Here is a 19,524-nt window from a genome sequence, read left to right as displayed (position 1 = left end):
GTATAAACTTTAGTTCTTATTGTGTAGAGGGTTTTGAGAACCAATTTTTTTTTGCACAGCATGAAGCATTTTTGTGTTTTATGCATGTCTCAGTATGTGTATATTTCTTCAATTGCCACTTCTAATTACCTCTTATGGATAAATTACTAGGTGCTAAAAATAGTATTGCTTAGTCTAAAAAGGTAAATTGATGTGAGATTCTTCATATACATTGACACAATGCTTCTCAGAGAGTTATCACCAAATTACATTTCACTTTATAGTCCTCCCAATCTAGAAATCTATGCTCCTTAACTGCTGAGGCTACTTTTCCCAATGTATTCGGGGACTTACTGGGACATAATTGTACATTTTATAGTTACTTCTCTATGTCTAGCCTGTTTTCTGTCCTCTTATATTCTTTTAAATCATTTAAGTTTTCTTTGTAATTTTATACTTATTTTGCTGATCCAGAAAGTCAACATTCTACATACATCCTGTAGGGGCTGCCATTAAAATTTAACAGGATATAATATTAATAAACATCTTTAGTATCAAATAATAAAGGCTTTGGCACAGTTTAACTCTTACCATAACCCACTCCTTGCCACCTTACATGTTGTTGTCAAATATTTTTTTCTATCATGATTCTCATGCCCAAGTTAGTCATTATCATTAGTTGTGTGTTTTATACAGATGAGGCTAATTGAAATCACTACATATATACCACCTTCCTTGCTCACAGGTTCTTTTAACATCAGTTCTTTAAAAAAAAAATTCCTAATGAATTTTTAAAAAGCTAGAAATTCCTCGTGAAACATATAGTTGACCCTTGAACAATGTGGTGATTAGGGTGCTGACCCTCTGTGCAGTTGAAAATCTGGGTAAAACTTTTGACTTTGGTCTGCTGTTGACCAGAAACTTACCAATAACATAGTCAATTAACACTTTTACATATATATATATGATATACATATACACATGATATTTTGTGTATCAGATGTAGTATGTACTGTATACTTAAAGTAAGACAAAGAAAAGAAAGTGTTAAGAAAATCATAAGGAAGAGAAAATAGAGCTACAGTATTATACTATATTTTTCTCAAAAAAAATTCAGTTATAAGTGGACTAGTTATAAGTGGGTTAACTGTGTTCTTTGATAAACACTTCATTAAAATTTTCTTAGATAAGCACTTTCATGTTTTTTCTTTAATTTTTGCTGATAGTATTTTACCTTATTCTTTAGTGGTAGTTTAGCTAGAAATAGGTTTAGAGTGATAAGTAATGTCTTTCAGTATTCAGGAGCTGTTTTATTACCTTTCGTCAACTATTGTTGCAGTTGAAAAATCTACTTTCACTCTATTAAGTGGAATTTCATTTTGCTTATTAATTATCCAATAGTATTGCAAGGTAAGTTATCTTAACTTTGAATTTATACTAAGTTAATACTACATTTCTGGGCATTCCAAGATGACCCTGATACTATCCTTACTATTGAGGTATTCCTGCAACAAAATCTAATTAAGGTAAATCTATAAACAGATACAATTTATATAAATGCTACACAGGACAATTGAAGTTTGTGCATTGTGTTGGAGTAGATTTTAGAAACCCATCATTGGTGAGTAGAGAGAACTAGATAATATTAGATGAAATCAAATAGGAAGAAGGAGTTAAGATGGTGGAGTAAGGGGACCCAAAGCTTGCCTCATCCCTTGAACACAGCCAGATAACTATCAAAGACAGAGAGAGAGAGAGGGAGAGAAAACACATGGAAGGAATTGCATAAGAGAAACTTTTGCAAAACCATTGACTGGGAAAAGGAGAGGAGCTGAATACCACACATTTTTTGTTTTTGTTTTTAAGTTTTATTGATTTATTTTAGAGTGAAAGAGAGCATGAATGGGGGAGGGCAGAGGGAGAGGGTGAGAATCCCAAGTAGGCTCCCTACAGAACATGGAGCCCAAGGCAGGGCTTGTTCCCATGATCCTGAGATCATGACCTGATTTGAAATCAAGAGTCAGATGCCTAACTGGATGAGACACCCAGGCACCCCTAAATACTGTAAGTTTTATAAACAGAGCACAGAGTCTGAAGTTTTGGAGGTCTGCACAATGGCCAGTGTTGTGCATGGCTGAATCAGTGGTACACCAGTGGGGAACGAGGGTGGAGACCCAGGAGTGGGCAGTGTGGTCTGAGGATCCCCTGGGTCACAGGGAAGCTCCTTGGAGTACATTTGGGAGTGGTGGCACAGGGTCTCCAGGGGCAAAAGAACCAGTAGCACCAGCATGCTTCCCTGTGCCCTGACATAGGAACAAAGACACCACGTGAGGGCAACAGACTTTCAAGTCAGCTTTTAGCTACACTTTATCATAAATTCTGAATTGCTGCATGGTTGCACAACTGATTTCTGAGACAAGAAGCCACTGGTAACAGTGCAAGAAGACCCTCCCCCAAAAGATCAACATAGGTCCAGACCATGTAGGTCTCTAAAATTTGGAGTTTTGAAACCCAGCCACTTGTGCCTGAGATAAAACACAGAAATGGTATGCTGCCTGGCAGGTAGACAGCTCAGAAACAGGCAAGGTGAAGGCGGGAATGTAGCAGAAGCCTGGGACACAAGAGAGCTGATTGTTTGCTCTTCTGAGAGGGCTTTCTGAAGAGTAGTGGGAATGAGGTCCCTGCTCTAGGGATGAGAAAGTGGGGCAATGCCATTCTCTACACCCATCAGCACTGATTGACTTAGGGAGCAAAACAGTATCACACAGTGGAGGCCAGATCTGTTTGCATGAAGTCCTACATGCTCTCCCCACCCCATGCCCTGCAGGTGCATCTTCATTAGGGCAAATTCATCTGAGAATCAGAGCAGTAGGTCCCTACCCCAAGAGGCTAGCACAAATTCCTCACACACACTGTCTACTGATCATAGAGTGCCACAGAGCTTCAACTCTAGGGGAAATAGGATCTAGCTCCCCCTCCTCTTTTTTTTAATCTAACTTCTTTTAATGAACTTTTTAAAATCTAACTTCTTTTAATGAAAAGAATCTAACTTATTTTTAATGAACGGAATGACTCTAACTTCTTTTTAATCTAACTTCTTTTAATCTAACTTTTTTAATGAACACACACCTAGAATCTAGCATAGTTTTTGAAAGAATTTTTTTTTTTAGTTTTTTTAAATTTATTCTTTTTTTTTTTCCCCCCTGGGTCTATCTTCTTTTAACAAGCAGGCCAAAACACACCTAGGATCTAGCTTCTTTTTTGTTTGTTTGTTTTTGTTTTGTTTTATTTTGTTTTGGACCTCTTCATAACATAGTCATTACTCTCAGGAACAGGAATAAAACAGGCTTTCCTAACAATCCCACACACCCAAAAACAGTGACCCAGACAAAATGATAAGATGGGGGAATTTTCCCAAAAGAAAGAATAGGAAGAAGTCATGGCCAGGAATTTAATCACTACAAATCAAGTAAGATGTTTGAACCAGAATTTAAAAAAAAATAATTATAAGTGTACTAGCTTTGCTTGAGGAAAGCATAGAAGACACTAGAGAATCCCTTACTGCAGCAATAAAAGAACAAAAAACTAGTCAGGCTGAAATTAAAAATGTTATAACCAAGATGCAAAACCAAATGGATGCAAAGACAATGAGGATGGATGAAGCAAAGGAACAAATCAGTGGTATAGAAGACAAAATTATGGAAAATAATGAAGCTAAAAAAACGAGGTCAAGAAAGGTATTGGATCACAAAACATAGACTTGGGGAAATCAGCAACTCAATAAAGCATAATAACATTTGTATGAAAGGAATCCCAGAAGAAGAGAAAGAAAAAGGAGCAAAAGGATTATTTGAGCAAATTATACTGGAAAACTTCCCTTAATCTGGGGGAGGGCACAGATCTTGAAAAGAATGTTTATTCTACTACTATAAGATGAAATCTTCTGAATATATCTGTTAAGTCCATCTAGTCTAGTGTGTCATTCAAAACCATTGTTTCTTTGTTGATTTTCTGCTTAGATGATCTGAGCATTGCTGTAAGTGGTGTTAAAGTCCCCTACTATTATTGTATTATTATCAATGTGCTTTTTATGCTTGTTATTTACATATTTGGGTGCTCCCAAGTTTGGGGCATAACTATTTATATAGAAGCAAATGAAAATGAAAACACAACAGTCCAAAATCTTTGGGCTACAGCAAAGGTGGTCCTAAGAGGAAAGTATATTGCAATACAGGCCTACCTGAAGAAGCAAGAAAAGTTTCAAATACACAACCTAACCTTACACCATAAGTACCATAGGAAATAAAGCCTAAAGCCTGCACAAGAAGAGAAATAATAAAGATTAGAGCAGAAATAAATCATATAGAAACAAACAAAAAAGAACCAATAGAACAGATCAACAAAACAAAGAGCTGGTTCTTTGAAAGAATTAATAAAATTGATAAACCCCTAGCCAGACTTATCAAAAAGAAAAAAGAAAGGACCCAAATAAGTAAAATTATGAATGAAAGGGGAGCAATCACCACCTACACCATAGAAATACAATTATAAGAGAATATTATGAAAAATTATGTCAACAAACTGGGCAATCTGGAAGAAATGGATAAATTCCTAAAAACATGCAAACTACCAAAACTGAAACAAGAAGAAATAGAAAATTTGAACAGACCCATAATCAGCAAAGAAATTGAATCAGTAATCAAAAATCTCTCGACAAACTGAAGTCCAGGACGAGATGGCTTCCCAGGGAATAGCTAATACCTATTCTTCTCAAACTGTTCCAAAAACTATAAGTGGAAGGAAAACTACCAAACTCACTCTATGAGGCCTGCATTACCTTATTCCCAAACCAGAGAAAACGACACTAAAAAGAATTAGAAGTCATTATCTCTGGTGAACATGGATGCAAAAATTCTCAAGAAGATGCTAGCAAATCAAATACAACAGTATATTAAAGGAATTATTTATCATTATCAAGTGGGATTTATTCCTGGGATGCAGGGGTGGTTCAACATTCACAAAGGAATCAACGTGATACACCATATTAATAAAAGGAAGGATAAGAACCTTATAGTCCCCTCAATAGATACAGAAAAGTCACTTGACAAAATACAGCATCCATTCTTTTTTTTTTTTTAATTTATTTATTTGACAGAGAGAGATCACAAGTAGGCAGAGAGGCAGGCAGAGAGACAGAGGAGGAAGCAGACTCCCTGCTGAGCAGAGAGCCCAATGCGGGACCTGATCCCAAGATCCTGGGATCATGACCTTAGCCAAAGGCAGAGGCTTAACCCTCTGAGCCACCCAGGCACCCCTACAGCATCCATTCTTGATAAAAACCCTCAACGAAGTCGGGATAGGTGGAACATATTTCAACCTCATAAATGCCATGTATGAAAGACCCACAGCTAGTATCATTCATCCTCAGTAGGGAAAAACTGAGAACCTTTCCCCTATGGTGAGAAACAAGATAGGGATGTTCATTATCATCACTGTTTTTTGATGTAGTATGGGAAGTCCTAGCCTCAGCAATCAGGCAATGAAAAGAAATAGAAAACATTCAAATTGACAAGGAAAAAGTCAACCTTTCTCTATTCTCAGATGACATGATACTCTATGTAGAAATCCCAAAAGACTCTACCAAAAAATTACTAAGTACTCATACATGAATTTAACAAAGTTTCAGGATATAGAATCAGTGTAAGGAAATCTGTTACACTTCTATTCACCAATAATGAAGCAGCAGAAAGAGAAATCAAGGAATCAATCCCATTTACAATTGCACCAAAAGCCATAAGATACCTAGGAGTAAACCTAGCAGAGAGGTAAAAGATCTGAACTCTGAAAACTATAGGACACTTATGAAAGAAATTGAAGAGGACGCAAAGAAATGGAAAAAAATTCTATGTTCATGTATTGGAAGAACAAATATTTTGAAATGTTTATACTACCCGACACAATCTACACATTTTATGCAATCCCTATCAAAATACCAACAGCATTTTTTGCAGAGTTGGAACAAAAAATCCTAAAATTTTTATGGAACCACCAAAGACCCCAAATAATGAAAGCAATCCCGAAAAAGAAAAGCAAAGTGGGTGGCATCACAATTCCAGACTTCAAGATACATTATAAAGCTGTAGTCATCAAGACAATATGGTAATTGCCACAAAAACAGACACATAGATCAATGGAACAGAATACAAAACCCAGAGATGGGTGCACAACAATATGGTCAACTAATCTTCAACAAAGCAGGAAAGAATATCCAATGGGAAAAAACACAGTCCCTTCAAAAAATGGTGTTGGGAAAACTGGACAACATGCAGAAAAATGAAACTGGACCACTTTCTTACACTGTACACAAAAATAAACTCAAAATGGATGAAAGACCTAAATGTAAGACAGGAAACTATCAAAATCCTAGAGGAGAACACAGGCTGAAACCCTTTTGACCTTGGCCATAGCAAATTCTTACTAGACACATCACTGGAGGAAAGGGAAACAAATGCAAAAATGAACTATTAGGGCTTCATTAAGATAAAAAGATTCTGCACAGGAAAGGAAACAATTAACAAAACTAAAAGACAGCCAATATAATGGGAGAAGATATTTGCAAATGACATATCTGATGAAGGATTAGTATTCACAATCTATAAAGAACTTAACAAACTCAACACTCAACAAACAAATAATCTAGTTAAGAAATGGACAGAAGACATGAATAGACATTTTTCCAGAGAAGAGATCCAGATGGCTGACAGACGTATGAAAAGAGGCTCAGTGTTGCTAATCACCAAAGAAATACAAATCAAAACCATGATGAGATAACAAGTTACACCTGTCTGAATGGCTGAAATTAACAACACAAGAAACAACTAATTTTGGCAAGGGTGCGGAGAAAGGGGAAACCTCTTGCACAGTTGATTGAATGCAAACCGGTTCAGCCATCATGGAAAACAGTACAGAGTTTCCTCAAGAAGTTAAAAATAGAACTACCCTATGATCCAGCAATTGCACTACCCAAATAATACAAAATACATATTTGAAAGAGTACATGCACCCCAATGTCATAGCATCATCATAAACAATTGTCAATCTATGGAGAGAGCCCAGGTGTCCATCAACTGATGCACAGATGAAGAAGAAGTGGTATAGATACACCATATAGGAATATTATTAAGCCATCAAAAACAATGAAATCTTTTGATTTGTAATGATGTGGATGGAGCTAGAGTGTATTATGCTAAGTGAAGTTAGTCAGTCAGTCAATATGATTTCATGAATACGTGGAATTTAGGAAACAAAACAGATGTGGGAAGGGGAAAAAAGAGAGAAGGAGTGAGAGGGAAGCCAAGAGACACTTAATGATAGGGAACAAACTGAGGGTTATTGGAGGGAGGTGGGTGGGGGGGTGGGGGATAAGGGGCATTAAGGAGGGCAGTTGTTATCATGAGCACTGGTTGTTATATGTAAGTGATGAATTACTAAGTTCTACTCCTGAAACCAATATTACACTATATATTAATAACTAGAATTTAAACAAAAAGTTGGAAGGAAAAAAAAAGAAAAACAAGAGAATGGGCATTCTGGTGAGAGAAAACCATGTGAGTACCACCATGGAAATGTAGAAAATCATAATACATTTGTAGAACTATAACATGTTCTCCATGACTTTAATATAATGTTAAAAGTCATGGTTAAATGCATAAAACTTGTGATATATTCAGGGTCAAGTTATGTAGAGACAAATGCTAGAGACCTTAAAGAAGGCACACATCTGAGAAATATTTATCTCATGAAATTGTCTGAGTTGCTAACTGATTGGATGTAGCAGCTGAGGGAGATAGAGGAATCTGGAATGAGTTCTAAGGTGCAGATGGAGAAACTGTATGAATCTTATAGATGACATCTTCCAATTTGGTTAGTTGATGGGAGATGCATTTTAGTTATTCCTCCTAAAATCAGGAGATATATTCAGGAGATATATCTCCTGCTATATCCTTCAGAAAAGCAGGTCCTTGAAGATAATAGTTATTCAAACACGTTTATTGAACATACACACTATGAAAGAAGTTGTAAACTGAGCTATCTGGTTGGGCTATAAATGATATTTATTAGATAGTTGAATTTCAGCCTATAAATTAAAACTGTGGAAATAACACTGAAGAAATTGTTTATTTGCTGCATCTGGAGGCAATGAGGAAGGACATATATGTGTACCCTTATGAACACAATATCCAAGGAATGACTAAACATAGGACTTAATTTATGATGATAAAACTAAGAAATCATGACCAACATCCTGACCACAGAGAATTTTGTTCCCATAAAACTTACAACTTAACATTCTGGAATTTTACATAATAAACCATATTTGATGATTGGGGATGCATGTTTAAACACTGCCTAACTAGAAATGAAAATAGTACAGCATCATGGATAAAAATTGCAATAATCCCTTAAAAAGTAAAGATTGTTATATATATATATATATATGTATATATACATATACATGATGGCCAAATAAAGTTATATATATATATATATGTATATATATATATATATAACTTTATTTGGCCATCATAATAGATCTAAGTAGTCAGTTCAAAGATTTTTAATTCCCATTTTACAGATGACTCAAAAAGTTTAAATGACTTACTTCAAATGATCTTCAGGGTCTGCAGTATATTCCCTAAGTCACTGAGGTAGAAGAGGGTTTGGTATGAGAAATAAAATAATTCAAATATTTTATTGTGGGAGAAATCTATGATGGCTTCAACTGTCTCAAAGAAGAAGACTATTCTAAAAATATGAGAGGATAGGAATTAGGTACCAACCAAGGAATGCTTCCAGCTTTGGTGGATGAGCATGTATCAGACCAGTCCTCCACTAGTGATATCTTAATAAGCTAGAGAGGAAAAAACAAAAACAAAAACAAAAAAACAACAACCACAAAACAAAGCAAACAAGCAAACAAAAAAACACCTATCCTAAAAATATGAGAGGAAAAGTTTGAGGTGAGAGGAGAGGACTCGGAATAATTATGGAAAACAATAGAAGGAGAGTTAAGGACAGGTTAAAAGATTGGTTGGAGGGCACATATTGCTTGGAGCACTGGGTGTGGTGCATAAACGATGAATTTTGGAACACTGAAAAAAAATAAAATTCAAAAAAAAATAACTAAGGTTACAAATTATAGAAATAATTAGATGTACAAGAGCTTCATATTAGAGAATGTGTTAGGTTTTCTAGTTTTCTGAAATGGAAGTAAAGTTTGTTACCATTACCATGCTATCTCATGATAAAGTCCAAGAACTATGATACTAGTATACTTTTTGGTCTTAAAGTCCTAAAATTTCTAGAATTATAGCAGAATTTATCAATATGGAGATGTAGCATGGTACATTACCAAAAGTAATTCTAAGGGTAGTAACATGTCGATTTCAAATCTCAGAGGTTACAAATATATTGTAGTTTATTTGAAATCCAATCAGCAACAAGGGGCTCTGCTCCACACAGCCATTCAGAGACACAAGATGAAGGCGGGTCTGCCATTTTCTATATTAAGTTGCAGTGTTACTATGGAAACCAACATCCTGCTGGAAGAGGGAGGAAGAGAAACAGTGGAGAATTTATGGGGCCAAACTGGAAATGATAATATCACATCCTTGGAACTCCATTGGCCAAATTCAGTCACATGGTCCCATGTAGCAGTAAGGGAGACTGGGACAAGAATCTAGCTATAAGACCCAGAGAAAAGGAAAATGGGTTTGAGGAAGAACTATGCTATGCAGCTTTAACGTGTTTGTTAGGTCAAAAGTCATTAGATATCAAAGATGAGTAAGACTAGAAGGTGATAGCTGAGCAGCAATGAAGTCAAAAGAAATAGAAGTGAAAAAAGCAATAGTTTTAAAACCGTCTTTGGTGAACTAGCAGTTTTCCCACTTATGTATGAAATACATGGAGTGTATGAAACATATCCTTGAAATAGGTGGAAGGTAATAAGGTCATTTCATGGAGAGTGAGATTTCAGGTACTATAGATGGTTAAGAGATTGAAGATGCAGGGTAAGTGCAGTGAACAAAGGTTTCTTGATACTTCAGTAAAAGGAGTGAGAGAGGGTTCAGGAGAGTTTGCCCATTTATTCAACAAATATTTAGAATTGTTTATGCTCCAGGCTTTGTACAAGTTTTCAGGGGATGGGAGATTGACTAGTAGAATTGTGGAGAAAATTACTCTGAACATTAAGTGGAACAATGCAAAAGGGGAGAATATAGAGTTGGGTATTATATGTATATACACACATGGAAATAATATATACATATTACAGTATATACACATAATATATACACAAATAGCATACACACATACATATATATGTATATAATAGATGCTGTTATATTTTCATCATATCTGTCTATCTAAATATGATCTATTAAAGGGATTTGAGAATAGTTGAAGCAACAAGAACTAGAGTAGAGGTCCAGCATCCCAGAGAGAAAGGGAGGACACAGAGGGGAGCTTGGCATTTCCCTCAACATTCTCCTCCAGGCACTTGGCAATTCTTAGGTTTCAACTGACTTTAAGAAGCTGAGCAGAGTTCTCAGTAGTTTCACAAGTACTAAAGGCAAAAGTTGGAATTAAGTGTCTCCCAAGAAGGAGGGGAGTCTAATAAACCCCCAAGGATTAGTTGGGACCTGTGTAAGAATGCATTGTGTTAGGAGAAGCAAACAAAAAATACTTCAGCCTTTACAGAGATTGAAAACTAGCTTCTGACCGACTTAGTCCCAGATTGTACAAAGATGATCTACCTTGATACTAACTGCTTGCCAGAAGAAAAGGTGCAGTTTGATATGTCCACTCAGTGAAATACTAGACAGCAATGAAAGTGTACCATCCCCCACATGTAGATTCATGCAAAAGTATCACCAACATATTTTGAAAAGAAGTTAGAAAAAAAAAAAAAAAAGAAGTCAGGCTCTATGATTCTACTGAAATGCATTCCCAAACAGGCAAAACTCAGTTATGCTATCAGATATCATATAATGGTTTCCTTTGGGAAGGAAGAAATTTGTAAGGACATATGACTTGAGTCTTCCAGAGTAATGTTAGTGTTACATTTCTTAATGGAGATGGTATTATATGGGATATATGCCTTGGAAAAACTCACTGAGCTGCACCATTATAAATTTTGTGTACTTTTCTAAATATGCTTATGCATATTATACCGCTATAAAATTTTAAAGTATGTATTTAAAAATACATAAAAATATCAACAATTTATAGCAGTTGGTTTGTCGGGAGCTTTCTTAAAATTTTTTTAAACTGGGCGCCTGGGTGGCTCAGTGGGTTAAGCCACTGCCTTCGGCTCAGGTCATGATCTCGGGGTCCTGGGATCGAGTCCCGCATCGGGCTCTCTGCTCAGCAGGGAGCCTGCTTCCCTCTCATTCTCTCTGCCTGCCTCTTTGCCTACTTGTGATCTCTGTCAAATAAATAAATAAAATCTTAAAAAAAAAAAATTTTTTTAAACTGTTACTGCTACAGTCTTATTTATACAATAAAAGCTGCATTTGAAAAATAGGCTGTTATGAAATCTGCATTCTTTAAAAAAAAACATTTCTAGGAACCACTACACAATTTAGTTTGTTATGATAAAGGCTTTCACTATAGTAAATTATTATAAGTATATGTCACTGCAAATTTGTATACTTCATCTGGATTTATTCCTGGAAGGAACTTAATGATTTAACCTGTCCTTAAGATTAACATCTCTATAAAACAAATAATAACTACAAGAAAGAGTTATATTAAATTCTGTCAACATTTTCCATCTGTTGAAATTCCTATAAATCATTTTGCAACTGCAGTATAAGGAAGTTAAATGTGTATTTTATTGTTCTTGGAAACGCACTTTTAACCCTGAAGCAAGGTAATGAAAGACAAGAGAAAGAGTAAGAAAAAAAAAAAGACTAAAAATTCTAGAAGCTCGTAATAATATTTGAGACTTGAAATTTTATAAAATCTACTATACTATTTCCATAGATAGTGATTTTTTTAACTGGATATCGTGGGATGAAAACGAATAATTACAATAATTGGTTTATAACACACTCTTTTTAGCCCACACATAACATAATTAAAATAAATGAAGGTTAAGATTTAGTTAGTTATTCATTTTAAAAATAATTTGTCAGCACCTGAAAAACCACCACCCAAAACAAAATCTACAACCTTTAATAATAACCTGTATCTCACCAGTATCCAACTAATGGGCACATCTGCCTTTCTGCCCAATCTAAATTGAGCTTTGTCTTGAATTCTGTGTTCATCATTACTTACCTTTTCTTTTTGTAATACTCTTACTGTATCTTCATATGGTTCTATGTACATATTGTTATATAACATACTACCCTAAAACCTTAATGGTTTAAAACAGCAATAATAATAATAATTATTATTATTATTATTATTGTTAATTATTTCTCACCACTCTGTATGTTAGGAATTTAGACAGGGTACAGTTGGCCTCTATCCCTTGATGTCTCTGGAGTTTCTGCTGAACTAACTCAAATGGTTAGGGGCTGACCATAAGTAATCGAATGACATCTGTCTGTCTGCCTCTCTCTCTCGATAGTTTCACCTTCTTCACAGCATGGGAGACTTAGTGTGCACAGACTTCTATCATGGTGGCTCAGAACTCCAGGGGGCCAGACCAAAAGCTGTGAGTTCTCTTAAAGGCTAGGCCTACAAACTGCTTAACGTCAGTCCATTGGCCAGGCCACCAAAATACAAGAGAAAGGGAAACAGGCCTCCCTCTTGATCGAAAGAGTGTATACAATTTTGTATCACTCTTATTGAGCTGCGCATTTCCACACATATTCTAGAATCATTTCAAAATTAAAAAAGAATTCTGGGGATTTTATTGAAACTTTACAGATCAATTTTTGGATAACTGATATGTTTAAAATATTGTTTTCCTACCTAAGGTTTCATCTATCTCTTAATTTGTTTAATAATTATTTTATTATATCTAAAAAATATACTTTTTTTCTGTAGACATTTCCCACATCGTTTGGATTTATTACTAGTTTCTTGGCACTGTTGTAAATTACCATATTTTAAGTATTTTAGTTACTTTTTTTCAATACTTCTTGCTTTTTCTAAATGTTTATGCAGTTCTTTCAGCAACATTATTATTTTTTTAAAATTTTATTGTGTTATGTTAGTCACCATAAAATACATCATTAGTTTTTTTTTTAATTTTTTTTTAATTTTTTTTTATTTTTTTTTAATTAAATTTTTTATTTATTTTCAGCGTAACAGTATTCATTGTTTTTTCACCACACCCAGTGCTCCATGCAATCTGTGCCCTCCCTAATACCCACCACCTGGTTCCCCCACCCTCCCACCCCACCCCTTCAAAACCCTCAGGTTGTTTTTCAGAGTCCATAGTCTCTCATGGTTCACCTCCCCTTCCACTTTCCCTCAACTCCCTTCTCCTCTCCATCTACCCTTGTCCTCTATATTATTTGTTATGCTCCCCCAATAAGTGAAACCATATGGTACTTGACTTTCTCTGTTTGACTTATTTCACTCAGCATAATCTCTTCCAGTCCTGTCCATGTTGCTACAAAAGTTGGGTATTCGTCCTTTCTGATGGAGGCATAATACTCCATAGTGTATATGGACCACATCTTCCTTATCCATTCATCCGTTGAAGGGCATCTTGGTTCTTTCCACAGTTTGGCGACCGTGGCCCTTGCTGCTATAAACATTGGGGTACAGATGGCCCTTCTTTTCACTACATCTGTATCTTTGGGGTAAATACCCAGCAGTGCAATTGCAGGGTCATAGGGAAGATCTATTTTTAATTTCCTGAGGAATCTCCACACTGTTCTCCAAAGTGGCTGCACCAGCTTGCATTCCCACCAACAGTGTAAGAGGGTTCCCCTTTCTCCACATCCTCTCCAACACACGTTGTTTACTGTCTTGCTAATTTTGGCCATTCTAACTGGTATAAGGTGGTATCTCAATGTGGTTTTGATTTGAATCTCCCTGATGGCTAGTGATGATGAACATTTTTTCATGTGTCTGGTAGCCATTTGTATGTCTTCATTGGAGAAGTGTCTGTTCATATCTTCTGCCCATTTTTTAATATGATTATCTGTTTTGTGTGTGTTGAGTTTGAGGAGTTCTTTATAGATCTTGGATATCAACCTTTTATCTGTACTGTCATTTGCAAATATCTTCTCCCATTCCGTGGGTTGCCTCTTTGTTTTGATGACTGTTTCTTTTGCTATGCAGAAGCTTTTGATCTTGATGAAGTCCCAAAAGTTCATCTTTGCCTTTGTTTCCTTTGCCTTTGGAGACATATCTTGAAAGAAGTTGCTGTGGCTGATATCAAAGAGGTTACTCCCTATGTTCTCCTCGAGGATTCTGATGGATTCCTGTCTCACGTTGAGGTCTTTTATCCATTTTGAGTTTATCTTTGTGTACGGTGTAAGAGAATGGTCAAGTTTCATTCTTCTACATATAGCTGTCCAGTTTTCCCAGAACCATTTATTGAAGAGACTGTCTTTTTTCCACTGGATATTTTTTCCTGTTTTGTTGAAGATTATTTGACCATAGAGTTGAGGGTCCATATCTGGACTCTCTACTCTGTTCCACTGGTCCATGTGTCTGTTTTTATGCCAGTACCATGCTGTCTTGGTGATCACAGCTTTGTAGTAAAGCTTGAAATCAGGTAACGTGATGCCACCAGTTTTATTTTTGTTTTTCAACATTTCCTTAGCAATTCGGGGTCTCTTCTGATTCCATACAAATTTTAGTATTATTTGCTCCAGCTCTTTGAAAAATACTGGTGGAATTTTGATCGGAATGGCATTAAAAGTATAGATTGCTCTGGGGAGTATAGACATTTTAACAATGTTTATTCTTCTGATCCAAGAGCATGGAATGGTCTTCCATCTTTTTGTGTCTTCTTCAATTTCTTTTAGGAGTGTTCTGTAGTTCCTTGAGTACAAATCTTTAACCTCTTTGGTTAGGTTTATTCCGAGGTATCTTATGGTTTTTGGTGCTATAGTAAATGGAATCGATTCTCTAATTTGCCTTTCTGTATTTTCATTGTTAGTGTATAAGAAAGCCACTGATTTCTGGACATTGACTTTGTATCCTGCCACATTACTGAATTGCTGTATGAGTTCTAGTAGTTTGGGGGTGGAGTCTTTCAGGTTTTCCATATAAAGAATCATGTCATCTGCGAAGAGAGAGAGTTTGACTTCTTCCTTGCCAATTTGGATACCTTTTATTTCTCTTTGTTGTCTGATTGCTGTTGCTAGGACTTCTAATACTATGTTGAACAAGAGTGGTGAGAGTGGGCATCCTTGTCGTGTTCCTGATCTCAATGGGAAGGCTGCAAGCTTTTTCCCATTGAGGATGATATTTGCTGTGGGTTTTTCATAGATAGATTTGATGAAGTTCAGGAATGTTCCCTCTATCCCTATACTTTGAAGCGTTTTAATCAGGAACGGATGCTGGATTTTGTCAAAAGCTTTTTCTGCATCAATTGAGAGGATCATGTGGTTCTTCTCTCTTCTCTTATTGATTTGTTCTATCACATTGATTGATTTGCGAATGTTGAACCATCCTTGTAACCCAGGGATGAATCCCACCTGGTCATGGTGGATAATCTTTTTAATGTGCTGTTGGATCCTGTTTGCTAGGATCTTGTTGAGAATCTTAGCATCCATATTCATCAGTGATATTGGTCTGAAATTCTCCTTTTTGGTAGGGTCTTTGCCTGGTTTGGGGATCAGGGTAATGCTGGCTTCATAAAAAGAGTCTGGAAGTTTTCCTTCTGCTTCAATTTTTTGAAACAGCTTCAGAAGAATAGGTATTATTTCTTCTTTGAAAGTTTGATAGAATTCCCCAGGGAATCCGTCAGGTCCTGGGCTCTTGTTTTTTGGGAGGTTTTTGATCACTGCTTCAATCTCGTTACTAGATATCGGTCTATTCAGGTTGTCAATTTCTTCCTGGTTCAATTTTGGGAGTTTATAGTTTTCCAGGAATGCATCCATTTCATCTAGGTTGCTTAGCTTATTGGCATGTAACTGTTGATAATAGCTTCTGATGATTGTTTCTACGTCCTTGGTGTTAGTTGTGATCTCTCCCTTTTCATTCATAATTTTATTAATTTGGGCTTTCTCTCTTTTCTTTTGGATTAGTGTGGCCAATGGTTTATCGATCTTATTGATTCTTTCAAAAAACCAGCTTCTAGTTTCGTTGATACGTTCTACTGTATCTCTGGTTTCTACCTCGTTGATCTCTGCTCTAATCTTGATTATTTCCCTTCTTACGTGTGGAGTTGGTTTGATTTGTTGTTGATTCTCCAGTTCTTTAAGGTGTAGAGACAGCTGGTGTATTCTGGATTTTTCCATTTTTTTGAGGGAGGCTTGGATGGCTATGAATTTCCCCCTTAGGACCGCCTTTGCTGTATCCCATAGGTTTTGGAGTGAAGTGTCTTCGTTCTCATTGGTTTCCATAAATTGTTTAAGTTCTTCTTTGATCTCCTGGTTGATCCAAGCATTCTTAAGCAAGGTGGTCTTTAGCTTCCAGGTATTTGAGTTCCTTCTGAACTTTTCCTTGTGATTGAGCTCCAGTTTCAAAGCATTGTGATCTGAGAATATGCATGGAATAATCTCAGTCTTTTGGTATCGGTTGAGCCCTGATTTGTGACCCAGTATGTGGTCTATTCTGGAGAAGGTTCCATGTGCACTTGAGAAGAATGAGTATTCTGTTGTTTTAGGGTGGAATGTTCTGTATATATCTATGAGGTCCATCTGGTCCAATGTATCATTCAATGCTCTTATTTCTTTATTGATTTTCTGCTTCGATGATCTGTCTATTTCTGAGAGAGGCGTGTTAAGATCTCCTACTATTAATGTATTCATATCAATATGACTCTTTATCTTGATTAATAGTTTTCTTATGTAATTGGCTGCTCCCACATTGGGGGCTTAGATATTTACAATTGTTAGATCATCTTGGTGGATAGTCCCTTTAAGAATGATGTAGTGTCCTTCTGTATCTCTGACTACCGTCTTTAGTTGAAAATCTAATTTATCTGATATGAGAATCGCTACCCCGGCCTTCTTTTGAGGCCCATTGGCATGAAAGATGCTTCTCCATCCCTTCACTTTCAGTCTGGGTGTATCTTTAGGTTCAAAATGGGTCTCTTGTAGACAACATATGGATGGTTCCTGTCGTTTTATCCAATCTGCAAGCCTGTGTCGTTTTATGGGTGCATTTAGGCCATTCACATTGAGAGTGATTATTGAGAGATACGTTTTTATTGACATTGTGTTATCTTTGAAGTCTTTCTTTCTGTTGATTGTCTCTATATTTCTGTTCAATGCTATTCTTAAGATTTTTCCTCTTTTATAGAACCCCCCCTTAATATTTCCTGCAGTGTCGGCTTGGTGGTTGCATAGTCTTTCAAGCCTTGCCGGTCTTGGAAACTCTTTATCTCTCCATCCATTTTGAATGTCAGTCTTGCTGGATAAAGTATTCTTGGCTGCATGTTCTTCTCATTTAGTGCCCTGAATATATCTTGCCAGCCCTTTCTGGCTTGCCAGGTCTCTGTGGACAGGTCTGACGTTATTCTGATGGGCTTTCCTCTGTACGTAAGGAGCTTCTTTGTCCTAGCGGCTTTCAAGAGATTGTATCTACAATTATGATTCCTCAATTTTACTATGAGGTGCCTGGATTTTTTTTTGAATTTATAATCTTGGGGGGGGGGACCTTTCTACTTCTAGTACATGAACACTTGTTCCATTCGCAAGATTGGGAAAATTTTCATGAAAAACTTGTTCCACTATATCTTCTAGACTTCTTTCTTTCTCCTCCCATTCAGGGATTCCAATAATTCTGACGTTGGAACGTTTCATGGCATCATTTATTTCCCTGATTCTGTTTTCGTGGCTTCTAAGCTGTTTGTTCCAGGCTTCCTCCTGATCCTTTCTCTCTATTTGTTTGTCCTCCAGATCACTAATTCTATCTTCTGTCTCAGTTACCCTAGCTTTTAGAGAATTTAGATTAGATTGGAACTCATTGAGAGCGTTGTGAACCTCATCCCTGGTGGCCTTCAGCTCTGCCCTAACATTATGACCTCCTCTCTGGTCGCTTTCAATTCTGCCCTAATCAATTCCGCTTGGTCATCCATGGCTTTCTCCAACCTAGCTATTGCCTGGATAATTGTTAGCCTGAATTCTCTTTCTGACATATTGTCTATGTTGATAGCCGTTAGCTCTGTTGCAAAAGGCCCATCCTCTGTATTTTTCTTCTGTTGGGGATTCCTCCTCCTAGTCATTTTGGTGAGAGATGACTGGACAGATGTAGCTGGATGTATCGACCGTGGTGCAGTCAAGATGCACCCTGGAACGCTTCTGAGCACTCAGGATTCCCCACCCAAACGAGAGAAAAAAGAAAAGAAAAAGAAAAAAGAGGGAGAGAGAGAGACAGGAAAAAAAGGGAAGATAAAAGAGAAGATTCAGCCCAAATGGGCCCCAGGGTAAGATTTATGACGTATACAAACAAAAACAGACAAACAAAAAGACTGATAAAAGTATATGATGAGAGAAAATATATATATATATATATATATAAGCAAAAAAAAAAAGGAGGAGCCTTGTCAAGAAGAACCCGAAGTATAGGATTTATATACTATCAGGACAAACATAAATACACAGAGACACTGGCAGAAGAAAAAGATGGGAGCATGGTTATAGATTCTCGGTGTGGGTGAGGAAGGTTATTTTGATTCTTCCTGGATGTATCTTGATATCTTTGTTAAAGGACTCAACTTTCCTAAGAAAAAGGGGGATTAAAAATTGGTTCACCTATAGGGGTAGCATTGCTTGGAGAAAGGGGGTTACCTTGAAGTTTAACTCTATATGAATATTAGAAAATAAAAATAAAAAAGGAATAAACTGGACTAAACTAAATTAAAAAATTTTTTTAAAAATTAAGAAAATAGAAAAGCAAAAGAAAAACACATGTGTATGTATTAAAAAATTCAGGTTAGAAGTTTATCATGGAATTTGATGTACTGGACATCTCACTGTGATGGTAAATAGGTTAAAAAATTATCTATATAAAAAAAGAAAAAAAAATGAACCAGAATCGTGGGAAAGAATTAAAAATAAAAGTTGTATCTATGAAGTAGTGGTGGTTGTTCTCTTGTAGTCTTTTTTTTTTTTTCTTTCCTGATTTGTTTTCTGGGGGAGGGGGCTGCCACGTGGGTTTTCAGTCAATGATGTTCCCTGAGTTAAGTCCTCCCGCCCCCCTCAAGGGGGTGGGCTCTGAGAAAAACAGTTTTTTCAGGTTTTTGTTCTCTGGAGGTTTTTATGTTTGTTCACTTCTTTTCTCTCGCCTTGACAGCTTTTGATGGTTTTTGGAGGTTTAGAGGAAAGAAAACTGCACCCCAACCTCCCTCTCAGAGAGAAGCCTCAGTCTGCTCCCCTGCAGGTGCTGCAGCTGCTGGGC

At 36.4% G+C, this 19,524-nt stretch overlaps 1 protein-coding gene across 1 annotated transcript in view; it reads right to left on the bottom strand.

Moving 5' to 3' along the window:
• Positions 1–2,050: 2,050 nt before the first annotated feature.
• Positions 2,051–19,524, bottom strand: part of ADAM28 (ADAM metallopeptidase domain 28) — a gene marked incomplete at its 3' end in the record, with an annotated part of 111,816 nt that continues 94,342 nt past the window's right edge. Inside the window, exons 24-25 of the mRNA XM_080796296.1 lie at positions 8,820–8,890; positions 2,051–2,282 (exon numbers count right to left, since the gene is read on the bottom strand). Coding sequence (XP_080652422.1) covers positions 2,051–2,282; positions 8,820–8,890 — 303 coding nt within the window. The remainder of the gene's footprint in view (positions 2,283–8,819; positions 8,891–19,524) is intronic.

This window comes from Martes martes (genome assembly GCF_963455335.1).
Source record: "Martes martes genome assembly, chromosome: 2".
In the NCBI taxonomy this organism is placed as follows: Eukaryota; Metazoa; Chordata; class Mammalia; order Carnivora; family Mustelidae; genus Martes; species Martes martes.
Note: the sequence above shows the minus strand (reverse complement) of the source record. Positions and strands in the feature narration are given on the sequence as shown.